Source organism: Balearica regulorum, chromosome 2, assembly GCF_011004875.1.
Source record: "Balearica regulorum gibbericeps isolate bBalReg1 chromosome 2, bBalReg1.pri, whole genome shotgun sequence".
Taxonomy (NCBI): domain Eukaryota; kingdom Metazoa; phylum Chordata; class Aves; order Gruiformes; family Gruidae; genus Balearica; species Balearica regulorum.
This window is the reverse complement of record NC_046185.1, coordinates 167,037,874-167,054,232: the sequence shown is the minus strand read 5'-3', so window position 1 is coordinate 167,054,232 and position 16,359 is coordinate 167,037,874. Positions and strand designations below refer to the sequence as shown.

The window sequence follows — 16,359 nt, the reverse complement described above, 5'->3', positions numbered from 1 at the left end:
CATGGCAAGCTTTTCTCAACGTCCTTTGGACGGCTTACGTTTCGGTAGCTAAGGCTGAGGAACAGGAGAGCAGGTTTGGCTTCAAGCGTAGCACGTACTTTAGTAGCGTTGGTGTTTCAGGGTCGTCTGGCTGTTGGGGTTTCCTCATCGTTTACGCCAAAGCAGGGCCTTGAGGTTCTACAGCTCCACTACCCTTCTTGTGATGACTCATTACACGTCTAAAATCCATCCCGTAGCGAACCTGCATGCTCTGCCAACTGACTAATGCCGCGCGAACACAGCCGGCATGGCAGCGTGGCTGCTGCAGAACGTCCCACCATGCTAGCGTGGTTTGGGCACCGCTCTGCTGCAGGTGGGACAGAGCTTTTGGCATCTTTCTCCACCCCTGGGTGGGCAGAGGATGCCCTCACCTTCCAGGGAAGGGGCAGGTGGGAGTTGCAGCTGTGAGGATCTTGCCCTTGTGAGTTGGAGAAGATCTTTTTTTAAGAAAAAACTTTTGAAAGAGCCAAGAGTCTTGAGTGTAAAAGGTTTTAGTTGGACACTTCTAGCCTCAGAAGTATTTAGCAATGACTTGGAGTTCAAGGCTGAGGTGTTACCCCAACTTTGGCCAAGGTGGACTTTCTCTTTTGCGACGAAATGCCCATTCTGTGAGCTTAATTATCAGCCTGAACAGGGATAGCAGAGCTCGGGTGACCCAGGCAAACTGAGCTTTTGTCTTCCCCTGAGGTAGTCTTTCCAAATCACATCTGAGAAGTCTTGATAGGACAGCCCTGTGAAGCTGCTCTCGCCTGTCTTGTTCCCAAGCAAGCCATCCTGGAGTGACTGGCTCTCGCTCCGGCACGCACATCGCATGCTTTAATTAGGAGGCTGGTAATTTGTTATAACTTACAGCAAGAAATAGTTTGTGAAAACAATAGGCACTGGTGAGCGGCCAGGCTGTTGCTCGTGGTGGGTTTTTTTGGCCTTCAAGCAGGGATTCCGTGGCGTTAGTCCTTTCTCTTGCTGTCCTCCATCCCTTGGCATCATGCTGGAGCTTTGTGCTCATGCAGAGGGGATACTGCAGAGGGAAGAGAGGAAAAGGAGGGAGGAAAGCAAGGAAGAGGAGACCCAGCCCTGGCTGGTGGAGCGTTGGGTAGCCAGCCTGCTAGGGGACAAATTTGGTTGCGTGGTTTTTCTTCAACAACATGAGTTCGGAGTACTCCAGAGCAGAGTTAGGGCAGACAGCATGGTCTCCAGGTCATCTTGGCTTTGAGTGCATCAGCCCTGCCAAATACTCTGAGCTCCAGAGGGCTGCGGGTGGCTTTCCAGCTCTACGTCTGGGCGTGGGATTCATCCCCTTGGCCCTAGGAGAAATGTGGCAGATCCCCGGTTGGGCGACAGAGGTTTTGAAGCACGAGTGCACGGCTGGGTTGGCACAGGTCGGCATAGAAGAGCGGTCACCCCTTTGCCCGCTGTGCTTGTGTCGGCACGAAGACAAGACGAGCTTCTACTCTGTTGCGCTGTTGGTTCCCTACGCCCATCGTTGGTGTCCCTTGATCTTCTGCAGTCTAGTCCCATTAAATCAGGAGTAATTGGCAGCGAATGGACAGATTTCTGGAGACATTCTTCCTTTCCTACCGCTGCATCCTTTGAGTCTTCAGACCGTTCTGCAGCTCTCTCGCCTCTCCCAGGCCGAGGATGGTTTATGTCTGCAGCTGGACAGCCTAAATCCTGGGGTTTTTTTGTTCTTTTGTTTGTAGCAGACTTGTATCACTTTTCTTTCTGTATTTAATTTTCTGTGCAACTCATTAAAAATTGTTCTGGAAGGTAGAGAGCCATTTGGACTCTGTTAGCGGCGGTTGCATTGATTTAGCAGTTATGCACGCTCAAAGCCAGCAGCTTCCGTTTCCAAAAATAAAATAGGCTTTTCTTCAGAGTTCTCCCTGGCTTGCGTCTGGTTTGACCACCATCTGGTTTTCATGGAGCAATTTTGACATATTCCTCCATTTGTTCAAAGACCGTGCTGCCTCCATCTTCAGCAGACCGACGCTGGTGGCTCTGCAGTCCGTTGGGTAGATCCGTAGCTGCTCTCCAGCAAGACGTAGGTTGCTCCATGGTTCATAATTATCTTGTATTTCGAGTCGTCTGGACCTTCGTTAGGGCAATCCAGTTTGATGGGACGGATCCTGCCATGGGTTCACCCATTTTCCCCTGCAGTGCTTTCTGTCACAGCCATGTCTTTCAGAGGAAGACGCTTTCTCATACCTAGGGAGGACAGATGCTTTCTTGCCCCTTGCGCATTCAACCATCTTTGACCTCAATGCGTAGACTCGATTATCTCTCTTGAGTTGAAATCACCGTATTTCTTAGCTTCAGCAGCTGTGCTTTCGATGTCACGGTGAACCTAAAGCGATGCGCGGCAGGAGCGGGCAGTGCCGTGTTTGCCGAGTCCACTTACTCAAGGTGGCCCCTGTCCTCTTTCTATTCCCATCGACCCCGTTTTCTACTAGTTTCCCATTGCATGTCCTGCCATTTAACGCAACAAATCTTTTTAGGAGCGAGGGAGGCCGATCTTAGAGCTTAGCTCTTCCCTCCGCTTGCCTGCTGTGTCGTCCTGGAGCTGTCCTGGCTGGTTCAGCCATCATCTCATGGCTTGGTGGCTCCTCATCACACCTTCTCTCCTGCTGATGGGAACACCGCTCGGGCCAGGCGCAGAGCGATTTTTATTTTTTTTAATGAACGTGCTGCTCTGCGGTGTGCGTGAGAATGAACGTTTTTGGGAGAGTGATGTGGGAGAGAGAAAATAAACAGAGGAAAAACTATCTCTGGTGGGTGCTTTCAGGTCTGCGGAAGCTGCCCTCGTGGTCCGCTCCTTCCCACGCAGCGCAGCAAGAAGCGAAATCATTCCTGCCGCTGGACGGCGAGTAAATAGCGATATATAGGCTTTATTATCCCAGCCGGTTCCTTCGCATCCCTCCCCAACCTGAACGGTGAGCTGCTGCCTTGCGTCTTTGCATCTAGGTAAAAATACCCTAACTTTGAGGTCTTTTGATCCATAGCAAGCGTGTAAATAAATAAGAACAAATTAAAAAGGACATATTTACAGATTCTTAGTGCCTCTCATCGTGGCATATGTGAGAGTATTTGCAAACGCTTCGAACTGCTGTGTTGTGTTTAGGTTAGGCTCCACAGAAAAGTAAAATAAGTATTTAAAAAAATACAAATCTTGGCCAAAATCACCTTTTTTTTTTTTTTTTCCCCTAAACCTTCAGTAGCACTTTTGAAGTGGTTGTGTCTTGTGAACAGACCACAACAGGTTTCTTATACTTTCATTTCTTTCACCAAAGGAAAATATATTTTCTTAGCCCATGGGGCACATGGTTTTTTTTGCTAAAACAATAAAAGTGAGACTTTCAAACTTGAGTTCTCTCATTAACTCCAGTGCTGCAGGTGGGCACATTGCTAACGGGTGATGCAATCCCGTGCAACCGGGCAGCCCAGCGGAGACGGCGGTCAATAATTTCCAACCAGCTTTAAAAAAATCAAGTGGGATTTTATTTAGAAAAGGAACATTAGATAAGGTCGAGAGTCACGTTGAGCTAAATTTTTGTATTTCTGAGTGTAGGGAAGCTTTAAATACCCAACTGGAAGCCGCTGTCACTCCCCCAGGAGCACTTTTATGCCTGTTTTCTTCCCCTCTGTCTCATCCGTGCCCTAAATAAAAGGATATTTTGGTGCTCTAGGGAAAATCCCCGGTGTTTTTTCCCCGAGGCATCAAGGTACGATCAGCGTATGTGGCGTCGCATCGAGTATGAAGAATTAATGCCGTTTGCAGGCTCTGATGGCCGTGGAGCAGGGACCAGGGCAGAGATGGCTTCACCGAGGTTTTGGCTTTGCTCCATCTCCAGTCCTAGGAAAGCACAAATCCTGCACTGGCAAAGCTGGGATCTCAGCGCGCTGCATCAGAACAGCTTCTTGGTATAGCGCTGAATATATCTTGTATGAATTAATCATCTTTTTTTTGGGATGCAGCTACAGCTTCCATCAGGGATGCCCCACATTTTCTCTCTCTGATTTTTCATAGTTGGTTTATTTGATCTTATTTCCTTTCGCCTGACCGTATCGGTCGTATTCAGCCAGAAAATAGCTCGTTCGTCACATTCTGCTTCGCGTAACTGGGTGTTCTTGCTCAGGAAGGGCACAGAGTGAGGTCTTGATACAAACTGGGCTTAAAAACCCCCGTGATTTTTCTTCCAAGCTACCAGCTCTTGTACAGTCAATAACGCTGTAAAACCTCTCTATATGTTCTACGCGCTGTAGGATCATTAGCATCACTAATACGATAAAATGTCATTTACACTTTGTGTGTCAGAATATTGCAAGTAAAAACACAATCGAAAACGTGGCGGCGCTAATAAAAACTCATTTTGTAATCTGTCACTTAACATGACATCAAAATAATGGTTGCTGCGTAATCCATTGGCGTTTAAGGAGGATGCTGCGCTAAGCTGCGGCAGTCCCGGTCCCGGTATTTGCAAGACCGGGACCTTACGGAAGTTTTAATCTTCGTTCCCAAGTTGTGTCCCGTTTTATTAGCTTAATAGAACGGGATTGATGAGTTATTCCCGCTCATGTGGCTTTTGGGGTTCGGCACCACGTAGTGTGCCATCCGTATGTATATGAGAAATGGTTTTTGGCTCAAATAACTTGAAGATGCACGGAATTAGCTGTGGCATTAGCAAAATGCATTCTCCTGCGCTTGCTTTCTTGGAGGGCTCCTCTTCTCCCCTCTCTTCCTACGGTGCCGTCTCTATCTGGAGTTGCAAACAAGGCATGGAGCAAGAAGCAGAACCCCAGGGCTGCCGGCGGGTCAGAAAAGCAATAAATAATTAAAAGTGCTGTAACATCTCTTGTAATTTCCTGTTGCAAAGCGGCACCTGCACTTCAGCAATCTCTGACATTTAACCCTAGTTAAAAAAGCAGCTGTAGAACACGAGCCCCGCAGGTCAGCAGAAAACCGCTGCAGGTTACTCTGCCAGCAGGCTCGGAGCTGAGCTGGGTTCTGCTCAGGCTTCTGAACCACGACCTGCCTTGAGATACGGGCAGAAGAAACACGGGTTGGTTTGAAAGCCGTGACTTTAGCGTCAGGACTTGTGCTAGCGTTTCGATGTTAGAAGGTCAAAAATGTTACAGGCGATGATTAACAGCCCGAGTGTGTTTAACGGGGAATTCCTGAGTGTGTTGAACATGGGCTGGGGCATGAAGAGGACCAAAACCAGGCTGGAGCTTGCAGGCTTGGGCTTGGGGTCTTGGAGATGGAGAGGTGCGTTGGGTGTGCATCGTAACCTGCTTTGCTTCCAGCCTTTGGTGCCCACCTGGTGTTAAGAGTATGTGGTGGCTGTGGTCTCAACAGGGCCTCTTCCCTGCCCCGGTCCCTGCCCCATGGCCAGGGGGAGGTTCTCCAGGTTGGTGTGGCTTGTGTCGAGCTGGATGGGTCACGGGCAGTATGCCTGGGCTGCAGGAAGAAAAGGATTTGCAGGGAAAGGGGAGCACTAGCAATGCTGCTGCGCCCTGCACTGGGAAGGGACCTTTCAAGGTCATCTAGTCCAACCCCCTTGCCATGGGCAGGGACATCTTCAACTTGATCAGGTTGCCTCTCTGGGCAACCTGCTCCAGTGTTTCACCATCCTCAGCATAAAGAATTTCTTCCTTGTATCTAGTCTGAATCTCCCCTCTTTTAGTTTAAAACCATTATCCCTTGTCCTGTCACTACAGGCCCTACTAAAAAGTCTGTCCCCATCTTTCTGATAAGCCCCTTTTAAGTATTAAAAGGCCACAATAAGGTCTCCCCGCAGCCTTTTCTTCTCCAGGCTGAACAAGCCCAACTCTCTCAGCCTGCCTCCATAGGAATCATAGAATCATTAAGGTTGGAAAAGACCTCTAAGATCATAAAGTCCAACCGTCAACACACCACTATGCCTACTAAACCACGTCCCGAAGTCCACATGTTTTTTGAACACCTCCAGGGATGGTGACTCTACCACCTCTCTGGGTGGCCTGTTTCAATGCTTGAACCCTCTGATGATCAGCCCTCTGATCATCTCCGTGGCCTCCTCTGGACTCGCTCTGACAGCTCCATGTTCTTGTTGTCCTGGGGACCCCTGAGCTGGATAACCAGCAGGGTGCAGAGTTGGCTGCTGTAGGAGACGGGGTGGTGGGTGTTGGTAACTGATCTCAGCAGCCTTCGATAGGTGCTTGGTTGAAGGGGTTTACTCAGACCTGGGAGATGGCCTCCTGCTTGTTTCCCTTGGGGTGCCCCAATGTCAAGTGTGAGATCTGGGAAACGTGGTGGACCCTGTACTGTCATAGAATCATAGACTATCTGGAGTTGGAAGGGACCCATAAGGATCATCAAGTCAACCTCCTTACTCCTCATAGGACTACCTAAAACTGCCTTGAAGACCAGGATGGTTACAACAGGAGGTCTTCAGGCATTGGTGGTAGATGGCCATGTCACCGCGGTGTCATTAGAGGACAGGACAGATGCCTGTGTTCAGCTCTGTTTGCCAGGGCAGGGATCGGTGGCCTTAGACACCCCAGCAAACTGAAACTCAGCTGGGGTCCGTGCTGACTGTGGTCACTGCGGGAAGAAGAGCGCAGTTGTGCACCTGGAGGGTAGCTTGTTTAATTGCAAAAATAGGGTTTTTTCACTATTCCAGCAGAGCTGGAAGTTCAGGTGCTCGTAGCGCGTGGGTGGGATGGCCAGCTTCGATCCTGCAGCGCTGCCTGGAGCACTTGGCCCAAAAAAACCACCTTAACTCATCAAACGTGAAATGCTGATCAGAGGCAATATATAGAAAGCACCACAATAATTTGCCTAAAACCAGAACTTTCCTTCAAGAGACCCTTTTTTTTTTCTTTTTTTGGTTTGTTTTAAAATTGTGATGGAATTGTTAAATTATTAGCGCCGCGTTACGATCCTTGCAGCCCGGTAGATATTGGGGTTCTTCTTGTGAGTAGCTGAAACTCTGACCCTGGTTGTGGCTTGCTTTGCAGGAGGTGTACCGGATCCCGAAGAAGAGTCAAGCAGAAAAGGAAAACAGTGGTACGTACTCACGTTTTTCCATCTATCACTATGCTCCTACAAAACCACTTCATTTTCCCAGTCTGAGATGTCAAGAGATGTTCTGCCGTCATAGCTTGGCATTTCTACTCCTTGAAAACAGATAATTTAAGCAGTGAGTGATGGGAAATGGAGCCCTGAGGCTGCTACGGGGCAGCCTATAACTTGTATGAGTGGAGACTCTGTTGACCAACAGAAGCTACTGAAGTTGCAGGAGGAGAGAACTAGAAATACACTGAATTATGAAAATTCTCTCCCTTTTACCCGTTTTCCCCACCAGCTGACCGTGGGAGAGAGACAGCCAGCCACAGGGATCAGACTCCTACTCCGAAGAACCCCATCCTGAGCAGAGAGCGGGATCCCGAGAGGCAGAGCCAGAGTAAAGAGAAGAAGAGACGGAGAGACTCGTTGTCCCCTCCGTCCTCGGCGTACGAGCGAGGAACCAAGAGGCCGGAGGACAGGCAAGTTGTCCGGCAGCAGTGGTGGCAGGGGCTGAGGGTCTGACTGCTGGGCTGGGAATGTTGGATCTGTGGTAGTCCTGGGTAAAAACGCTGGGAAAAACGGTCCTGGTGGTCTTTGGAAACACCCAGGGACCAAGAAGGAAATTTTCTCCTGGAGGAATGCCATTTGTGTGGTGAGATGCGTTCCCTGGCCAGATTTGGGTGGCTTCTTGGTGTTAGGTGGCCTCTCCTCTCAGATAACCTACACCTTCATCTTCAGATAACCTACACCTTCGTCTTGAGGCACGTTTTGGGAATTAGATGAGTGACGAGGGAAGCTGTATCCAGCTGTCGTGCAGAAATTAGGGCTGTAGCCCTCCTAAGGCTATGAGGTCTTCTGAGTCCTTCAAAACCCATTCCCTTCTTCTACTCCACCTATCCCCAGTGCATTTGAAGATTATTCTAAACTTAAAGTAAGCCCCTGCCCGTACAAGAGCTAGCAGCGCCCAAGCCAAACAGGTTTTCTAACACAAAGCAACTTCCTTGACCAAGTGAAGATCCCCCAAAACCGTTGAGCGCAAGGAAAGTGGTCCAGGTAGGGATGACCCCACCAAGCTGGTGCCTTGTCTCCTGCCTTCCCCTGGCAATGGCAGCATCAGGCTGCGAAGGCGTCTCTGAAGTTTTAAAGACCTTGAGGTGATTTTATTTTGTGTTTCTTTTTTGCGGGAGCTCCATTGCCTGATGGATTCCCACGTACCCTGCGTACGTTCTGCAAGTGATGGATACAAGGGAGCGTGGGGACTTCAAATTTACTTACGTCTTCTAAAAAAAGGGATTTTTAAACACAGGTTGTCTGGGGAAACAAGGCACGAAGTCTATAAACTCCAGTGAAGGTATAAAATACTTTAAATTACAGTGCTCGTAGGTGCTGAAGATAAAGTAGAAAATAAAACCAACCAGTTTGTGTTGTACTAGTGCGAGTTGTGCCCTTCTACGTGAAGTACCTCTGCTGACCAGGTCTGGTGGGCCGGGTGTTTAGAAGAGTAAAGATAAGGGCTAGACAACTGAAATGTAGATGTCTTTTGTCTTGATGAGTTGGCCAGTTGAAGTAACAAGCAGTAGGAGAAAATATTTTTAATTACTAGCTTTTCTGCCAAATTTTAAGTGAGAATTGGATCAGTGCAACGACCCTGGCAGCCACCCAAACTGCCTTTTCCTTTTCCTACGGACTCAGACCATCGCAAACCATCCCGGGGGCCGGAGGAGCGATAGAGGTGATGGTGGTGGCAGGGCTGGTCCAAGGCAGCGCATGAATCAGCAGCTGCTTGGTACCAGATAGTCATTTTCTTCCCTTGAAAGTTGCGTCTTAATTAAGAGAAGGAAAATATTACACGTCTTGTGTTTCAAGGAGACTCCAGATTATGTTAAAGGCAGTAAGAATACCAAGGAATTTCCTTTAAAGAAGTCAGTTGTCTGTTGTCCCTCTTAAATAGGATCTAAAGCCACTTAGTAATTAGGGAACAATTGGTGGTGAGTCAGCCAGACAAGGAAATTTTTGTCCTTGTATTGAGCCGTGCTGGGAAAGTTTAAAACATCTGGATAAAAAAAAAAAAAAAAAAAAGACGTAAATCTATAATACTGTAATGTAAATCTATACTACTGTAATTAGCCATTTGGAGGATGGAAACATCACCGAGGTCTGGGGAGCTGAGTAACGGCAGTGTGTCGAGAGATACGAAGAAGGATGGAATAAATAGTATTTTTTTGGTGTTACTTTAAACAGAACAAGCTCTTTCACGGGCGAGGAGTCGCCTGCTCTGGCTCTTCCCTCCCGCAGCTGCATCCTTGTCGCTGAGTGGCCGGGAGAAGGACCGGGGTGCTGGCATCCTTCTCTGCGGACGCTCTCCCCGCTCTGTCTGTCCCCCTTTGTTATATGAAGGATTTAATAAGAGAGAATAATAAAATAGGTGGAGAGAGCAGCAGAGCAAACAAAAGAACATCGCCAGCTTGCTCTACGCTAAACCCTCGGTTTTCTTCTGCCCGTCCCTTCACGCCGGCTGCCTCTCGTGTAAACTCTGCAGGCAGTGCCAGGAAAGACTGTAATTACTGAAATTGAACTCTTCGCGTCAATAAGGTTCGCATTAACAGATCCTTACTCTGGGAACGCGAGGGAGCGAAGGAACATCTTAAGTGTATGGGTTGGTAGCAATGTGCTTTTGATATGTAAATGGAACGCCTGAACATGAAGTGAGTGTACGGAGAATATACTGGATGCTTTGTAGAATCCATTATATTAGGGCTGCAAAGCATTTTTGCTTGTAATCCCTGTTTTACCACACTCATAACTTCTCAAAATATCCACCTTTGATCTGAAATTTTTCCGTGGTTGAGGTCTGATCAAAGTCCTTAGGCTTTTTTTTTTTTTTTTTCTTCTTTAACTCCTTGGAAAAATCCCTGCAGCTGCTCTGTGTCTCAGAATGAAAATTCTTATTCGTGAAAAAGAATTTAAAAAAAAAAAAAAAATCTATCCACGCTTTATTTTTTTTTTAAGCTGGATCTGTGGTCTAGTAAATAGCATAACTCTAAACAGAAATGTGCTGTTTGTAATTCCCTTGTTCTTCGCCATGTCTGCAAATGCGCGGTGTCTGCAGGTCCAGCGCGGGGTGGGGTGTCCTTAGGCAAGAAAGTCGGGGTGCTTTCCCCATCGCTGAGCTGCCCTGCTCTTCGGGGGTGAAGATGCTGTGGTGTGAGCTGTGCCTTCGGTTTGGGGAGCCTCTTCCAAAACCCTTCTTCACTGGTCTTGCTTTGGGAAAGCGTGGCAGAGGGTCTCCAGCACGGATACTCCGCCTGTTTGGGGGGCACCCTGCTTATTCTGCTCTCTCCTCGGGTTCCCCGTTGGCTCTGGAGATGTTGCCTCCTCTCTCTGAGTATCTCGGTGCAAGTCCTCCAGCCTACTTCTGCCGCATCTTTGCATCTCCGTTAGCTTCAGCACCGAGCTGAAGTTGGTAAATCCAGTGGGATCACTTAGCTCATCCTCCATCCTGGCTCCTTCCTCGTGGACGAGCAGGACCAGTGGGTGTTTCTCCTCTCTATGAGTCGCTGCGGTTGGTCAAGCAGCTGAAAACAAATGAATGTTTTTAGGAATTGATGCTGCTGTTGGACGTTTGGGCCCCCACGGGTCTGCGTGCTATCGGTGGTGGTCCTTTTGCTGCTGGCGCCCTGGACCTGCGAGTGTCTGAGGTCTCACAAAGCCTTTTCTTTCTCTCCCAGGTATGACACACCAGCATCTTCAAAGAAGAAAGTCCGGCTTAAGGATCGCAACAAGCTGTCCACGGAGGAGCGCAGGAAGCTGTTTGAGCAGGAGGTCGCCCAACGGGAGGCTCAGAAACAGCAACAGCAACTACAAAACCTGGGGATGACGTCCCCCCTGCCCTACGACTCCATGGGCTACGGCACGCCCCACCACAGCTTTATCGGCTACCCGCCTGGCTACCCCATGCAAGCCTACGTAGACCCCAGCAACCCCAATGCTGGCAAGGTGCTGCTTCCCACACCCACCATGGATTCCATGTGCTCGCCGGCGGCGTACGAACACCCGCAGACTTTGGTTGGGCACACGGTAGAACCAACCCTAACTACTCCTCAGCCGGTACCAGTAGTCCAACATGTAGCAACGACGATGGAGGTTACAACTCCGCAGTATGTAGCACAAAGCGACACCGTTGTCCATCAAGAACCCAACGTGGCCGTCCTGCCTGTGGCCGCGCCGGGACCGGTGCAGAGCCAGAGCTACGGGGTCTGGGATTCCAGCCAGCAGACTGTAGCTGTACAACAGCAGTACTCACCAGCCCAGTCCCAACCAGCCATATATTACCAAGGACAGACCTGTCAGACCGTTTACGGTGTGACATCTCCCTACTCGCAGACGACCCCACCGATCGTACAGGTAATTTCCGTTTCGGACAAGGCACGGCATGAAACAACCGCAAAATAAAGGGTACCAGCCCACAGCTGGGAAAAAGGCTTTATCTGCTCACTCTTTGCTAGTGCTCTTAATCTTCGAGCATCCTAACTTTGCTGTAATACTAAGCTGTGGTAGCACTTCTCAGATCACTTCCCATCCAAGAACATGAGAAAAGTGCGTTTAGGCAGGGTACGTTCCGTGTACAAACACCATACATCGTGGTGGTTGGGGGCAAGCAGGAGTTTACAGCTTGAAGAGAGGTTTTTTTAACCTGTTTGTAAAAGTTATGGTGCTTTCTTTTTTTGATTGTCGATTCTGGTGAATGGATATTTCTGGGTAAAAGCTTCCACTGTCGCTGACCAAGTAAGCACTAAGACGGGGAGGTGTGAGCTCAGCTTCTGTTGACTTTTGGAAGCAAGATCTGGAGCCACCACCTCTTGTACGACTTAAACCAACCAAAAAACCCATCAGACCAACCTTCTTTATCTGTTTTCTCTGAATTACACGTCCCCTTCCGTCAGGCTCAGCCTAGAGCTCCACATGACCATGCTAAAGTGCTTTCTCCTTGTGCTTTGCCTTCATTAACAAGGCTTCCTAAAAGCAAGACGCAGGCAATTGTATGACTCCTGGGATAGCAAATAGGCCAACCGTGTATGAAATAATTTCCTTGAACCCTGCCTCAGTCACCGGTTATTGCTCTTTGGTTTGGGTGTTACCTCCCACTAGTCCTCGAGGACTATTAGCATCTTCTTGCCTCCGCTATTTGATTCCCAGTAAGGAAAGCTGGATTGTGTCCTCCAGGAAAGGCTTTTTTTTTTTTTTTTGGTAAAGCAAGCTGACTTGTGATTCCCCATGCTCCGTTTCAGAGTTACGCCCAGCCAGGTCTCCAGTACATCCAGGGCCAGCAGATTTACACGGCTCATCCGCAGGGAGTCATAGTGCAGCCACCGACAGCGGTAACTACGATCGTCGCAGCCGGGCAGCCTCAGCCCATCCAGCAGGTAAGGCTTGGTGGGTCAGAAGGGATGAGGAGCGTTCCTCTACATCTGCTTTGGGTTTGTGTGATTCCCCGTGGCTTCTGAATGCTGTGAAAGCCTCGGTGGTACCAGCTGGAGGAGTTCCCCATGCGGCAGCGTGCCGGCACCCTTTGGGATGCTGCTTTCCAGGTTGGATCTGGGCATCAGACCCATTTTTGGGGGTTTTGAGCCCAGATCCTGTTGTGGAGGATCCGAGAAGGCTGTGTACGGGTGGGCATCTCCATGACCTGCTTTCGCCGCTGAAACCCCTCCATCGGAAATGGTGGGTTTGGCATCCACCGTGGAGGATTTAAGAGCACGGGGTGGCAAAGCGGCTGTATTATAAGCTCGGGATGTGGTCAAGTGGGTGCATGGGGTATTCAGTGAAGAACTCGTGAAAGATACTGTCCTCACCCCTTCTTGGGTCAATGCTAATGTCATCTTTAAGTTTTGCCTTCAACAAAGTCTTTTTAAGGGGGAAAAGAGCTGTCAGACCTGCTCTGACCACCCTCACGGCCGCTCACGTCTTTCTCTTTCACCCCTTTTGTGCTATTTTCAGCCAGAGCTTGTGGTGACCAATAACCTCTTGGACCTGCCTCCACCATCCCCTCCAAAACCCAAAACGATCGTACTACCACCCAACTGGAAAACAGCCCGAGATCCAGAGGGGAAGATCTACTACTACCACGTGGTAACGAGGTGAGTGTGATAACGAGATGAGGATGATCATGAGGTGAGCGTGATGGCTGCTTCGGGCATGGAGTTTGATAGCTCAAGCGAAGTTGGAAGAGAAATGGATGTTCAGCCCTCGGTGGGTGTTCGCCCGGTGGGGTGCTGCTCATTAGCAGGTGGGTTAGTTAGGTGGGTAGGAGGCTCAGATTGCTCAAAACCTTTCCTTCACCCCCATAAACGTGACCTGGGTATAGAGCCCCGTTTTCTGCGAGCAGAAGTTCAATGATACCAAACGATTTCCGTGCAAACAACAACTCCGGCCATGCGTTGAGTTGTAACTCAGTGTGATGATGTGGTGGTGAGGAGCTCCGCTTCTGACATCTGATTGCATTAAAAAAAAAAAAATCCCATCAAAGCAACATCTTTCTCCCCAGCATCTCGGTCATGTTGACTTTAGTTCTTCTGACATCATCTTTGGTTCCCATCACTCTGCCAGAATATGAGGTGCCCCACGCGGTGCTGAAATAGCAGCAGAATTAACAGGTAGAGCGAGACCTCGTCTATCCCTCGTGCTCCGAAGCACCCGTGTGGCTCTGGCAGCGGTGCCGGGCAAACAGCCCCGGTCTGTGGAGGCTTTGACGTCCGTGCGAGCGTTGTGCTGTGTGAACAGGAGGTCTTTGGTGGCTCAGGAGTCAGCCGTGATCCGTGCATGTGGCATCAAAGAGTTTGTTTTCTCACCCTCATTTTTTTCCACCTTCAAACCTTCTGTCTGCTCTGGAGCAAGAAATAGAGTTTCCCAGTGCTTTCCCCACACCTTTGTGACCAATTTTGGAAGATCCCAGGTTTTTGGATCGATACTTATGAACTTAATCAGTATCATGAATTTTAGACTTCTGAAAAGGATTTTTTTAAAATGTCAAACTCCATGTGAGGTGTTTATGGGGGTTCACCTCTCTAAAGGGTTAAGCCTGAGTATTTTCTTACGAGTCCTGACTGTCTTGGCATCAGTTATTGTTACTTGCACACGTTTCTCTGCATCAATCCGTCTTCTCAATTTCCCGTTTGGGCTCCTCCCTGCTACCTTACACATCAAGGGTTGCACCAGCAGCAGAGCAGGAGACCTTCAAACCTCAAGAAAAACAAGAAAACAGTCGAGCCAGGGATTTGTGATTTCTGCCGTGGTTTGGAAGTCTTGCAATGAGATGAGGACACCCAACCGAGCCTTCCCTTGTGCATCTTCTGCAGCTACACGAGAAGCCACTAATTGAATATAATTAATCTGGAACTTTTTCGAGGAACGCATGCTGGAAGATTTCTTTCAATCCTTCTTTTAACTGTATATCTTCCAACAGGACGAGGCCAGTAGAGGAAAGGAAATCTTGCTTGTGGATATGCTTTCTTATTTTAATATTTTGTTCTACTTAGGAATCAGATTAGTAGTGGCCCAAGGTCAGGGATACTCAGCACTATCTGGAGAATTAATTAGCGCACTGAAGCTGGTTGAAATCAGACTTTCACGCTTCCCCCCAGCATGTCCTGAAAAGTAAAAAGCCCTGAAGTGGGACAGAGTTTCTGATGCAGGTCGGAAACCTCGAGAAACTCAAACCAGCGGCTTCTTTTGATGCGGGCTTTCAGGATTTCTTTGTATTGAGCTGGAGAGTGCACATCCCGGCTTCACGCCGAGTCTAGAGATGGAAATAGTTGCTGCGTTGTCACCTCCAAACCTAAGGACGTCTGGAGATCTGTCCTTTGCATCCTCTGGTTTAGTCTGTTTGTGAGTGAGTCCTCTCACCTGATGGAGAGTCCTGTACTTGCCCTGGTCCTGCAAAGACAGCGGTCTGTCCTGCTGGCCCCGATTTCTCCTGGTTGTGTTCCTTCCCTGGTCTGTGGTTTTCCTCCCCGGCACCGTCCTGTGTTTGCCCTCAGATGCTGATGGCTGCCCGCTCCCCTCTACCCACCTTGAGGAAATCCAGAGCAGTTCCTCCCACCCTTCCCCAGTCTGAGCATGGTGGGACTCTTCCTCGAGCATTGGCCAGATGAACCCAAGCAGGCTGTGATGGCTTCTGCCATCTCAGCCGAGGTGTTTCTGCAGAAATGGTGCTTCCCGCGGGCAGTGAGCCAAGGAGAGATCCAGCCTTGCATTTAGCCTCTTCTAGCGTATGGATGAGCTTTGTGTCATCTATCCGTCCATCTTTTCAGGCTCTTGCTCATTCCTGTGGCTTTTCTCGTGATCTTTGGTCTGTGTCCTTTCCGCGATGAGATACCTGTGACTGGATACATGGATTGAGGTGCCAAGGTCTGACCCTTCCTCTGCAAGAAGGACTGCCTGCCCCAGGGTCTCCACTGTGATGTTCCCCGTCTTCCCACACCAGAATCACCAGCCTTCTTTATTTCATGCCTCTGATGAACTTCCCTTGATCCCACGTTGAATGTCACCAGTGATAGAAAACCCAATTCCTTTTAAGTGCTTCCTGCTTGGCTTTAGCCTTCTCCAACCTAGAAGCCTACTCAAAGTCATCACTAATGACATCCTTGTCTCTGAATTGGAGAGATATGAATTCGACAAATGGATTACTCAGTGGATAAGGAATTGGCTGGTCGGTCACACTCAAAGAGTTGTGGTCAACGGCTCGATGTCCAAGTGGAGACCAGTGACGAGTGGCGTTCCTCTGGGTTGGAACCAGCACTGTTTGACATCTTTGTCGGTGACACGGACAGTGGGATCAAGTGCACCCTCAGCGTTTGCCAATGACGCCGAGCTGTGTGGTGGGTCGACACGCTGGAGGGAAGGGATGCCGTCCAGAGGGACCTGGGCAGGCTGGAGAGGTGGGACCGTGTGAACCACATGGAGTTCAGCAAGGCCAAGGGCAAGGTCCTGCACGTGGGTCGGGGCAATCCCCAGCACAGCTCCAGGCTGGGTGGAGAATGGATGGAGAGCAGCCCTGAGGAGAAGGACTTGGGGGTGCTGGGGGACGAGAAGCTCCCCCAATGAGCCGGCAACGTGTGCTGGCAGCCCAGAAAGCCAGCCGTGTCCTGGGCTGCGTGTCCAGCAGCGTGAGCAGCAGGTCGAGGGAGGGGATTCTGCCCCTCTGCTCCGCTCTGGGGAGACCCCCCTGCAGTGCTGCGTCCAGCTCGGGGGGCCCCAGGACAAGAAGGACACGGAGC

The 16,359-nt window shown here is 49.5% G+C and overlaps 1 protein-coding gene across 2 annotated transcripts in view; it reads left to right on the top strand.

The window, feature by feature from the left end:
• Positions 1-16,359, top strand: part of SETD2 (SET domain containing 2, histone lysine methyltransferase) — a 69,611-nt gene that overhangs the window by 44,539 nt on the left and 8,713 nt on the right. For both annotated transcript variants that reach the window (XM_075746888.1, XM_075746887.1), the window contains exons 13-17: positions 7,036-7,084; positions 7,383-7,563; positions 10,813-11,488; positions 12,373-12,507; positions 13,082-13,221. In XM_075746888.1, coding sequence (XP_075603003.1) covers positions 7,036-7,084; positions 7,383-7,563; positions 10,813-11,488; positions 12,373-12,507; positions 13,082-13,221 — 1,181 coding nt within the window. The remainder of the gene's footprint in view (positions 1-7,035; positions 7,085-7,382; positions 7,564-10,812; positions 11,489-12,372; positions 12,508-13,081; positions 13,222-16,359) is intronic.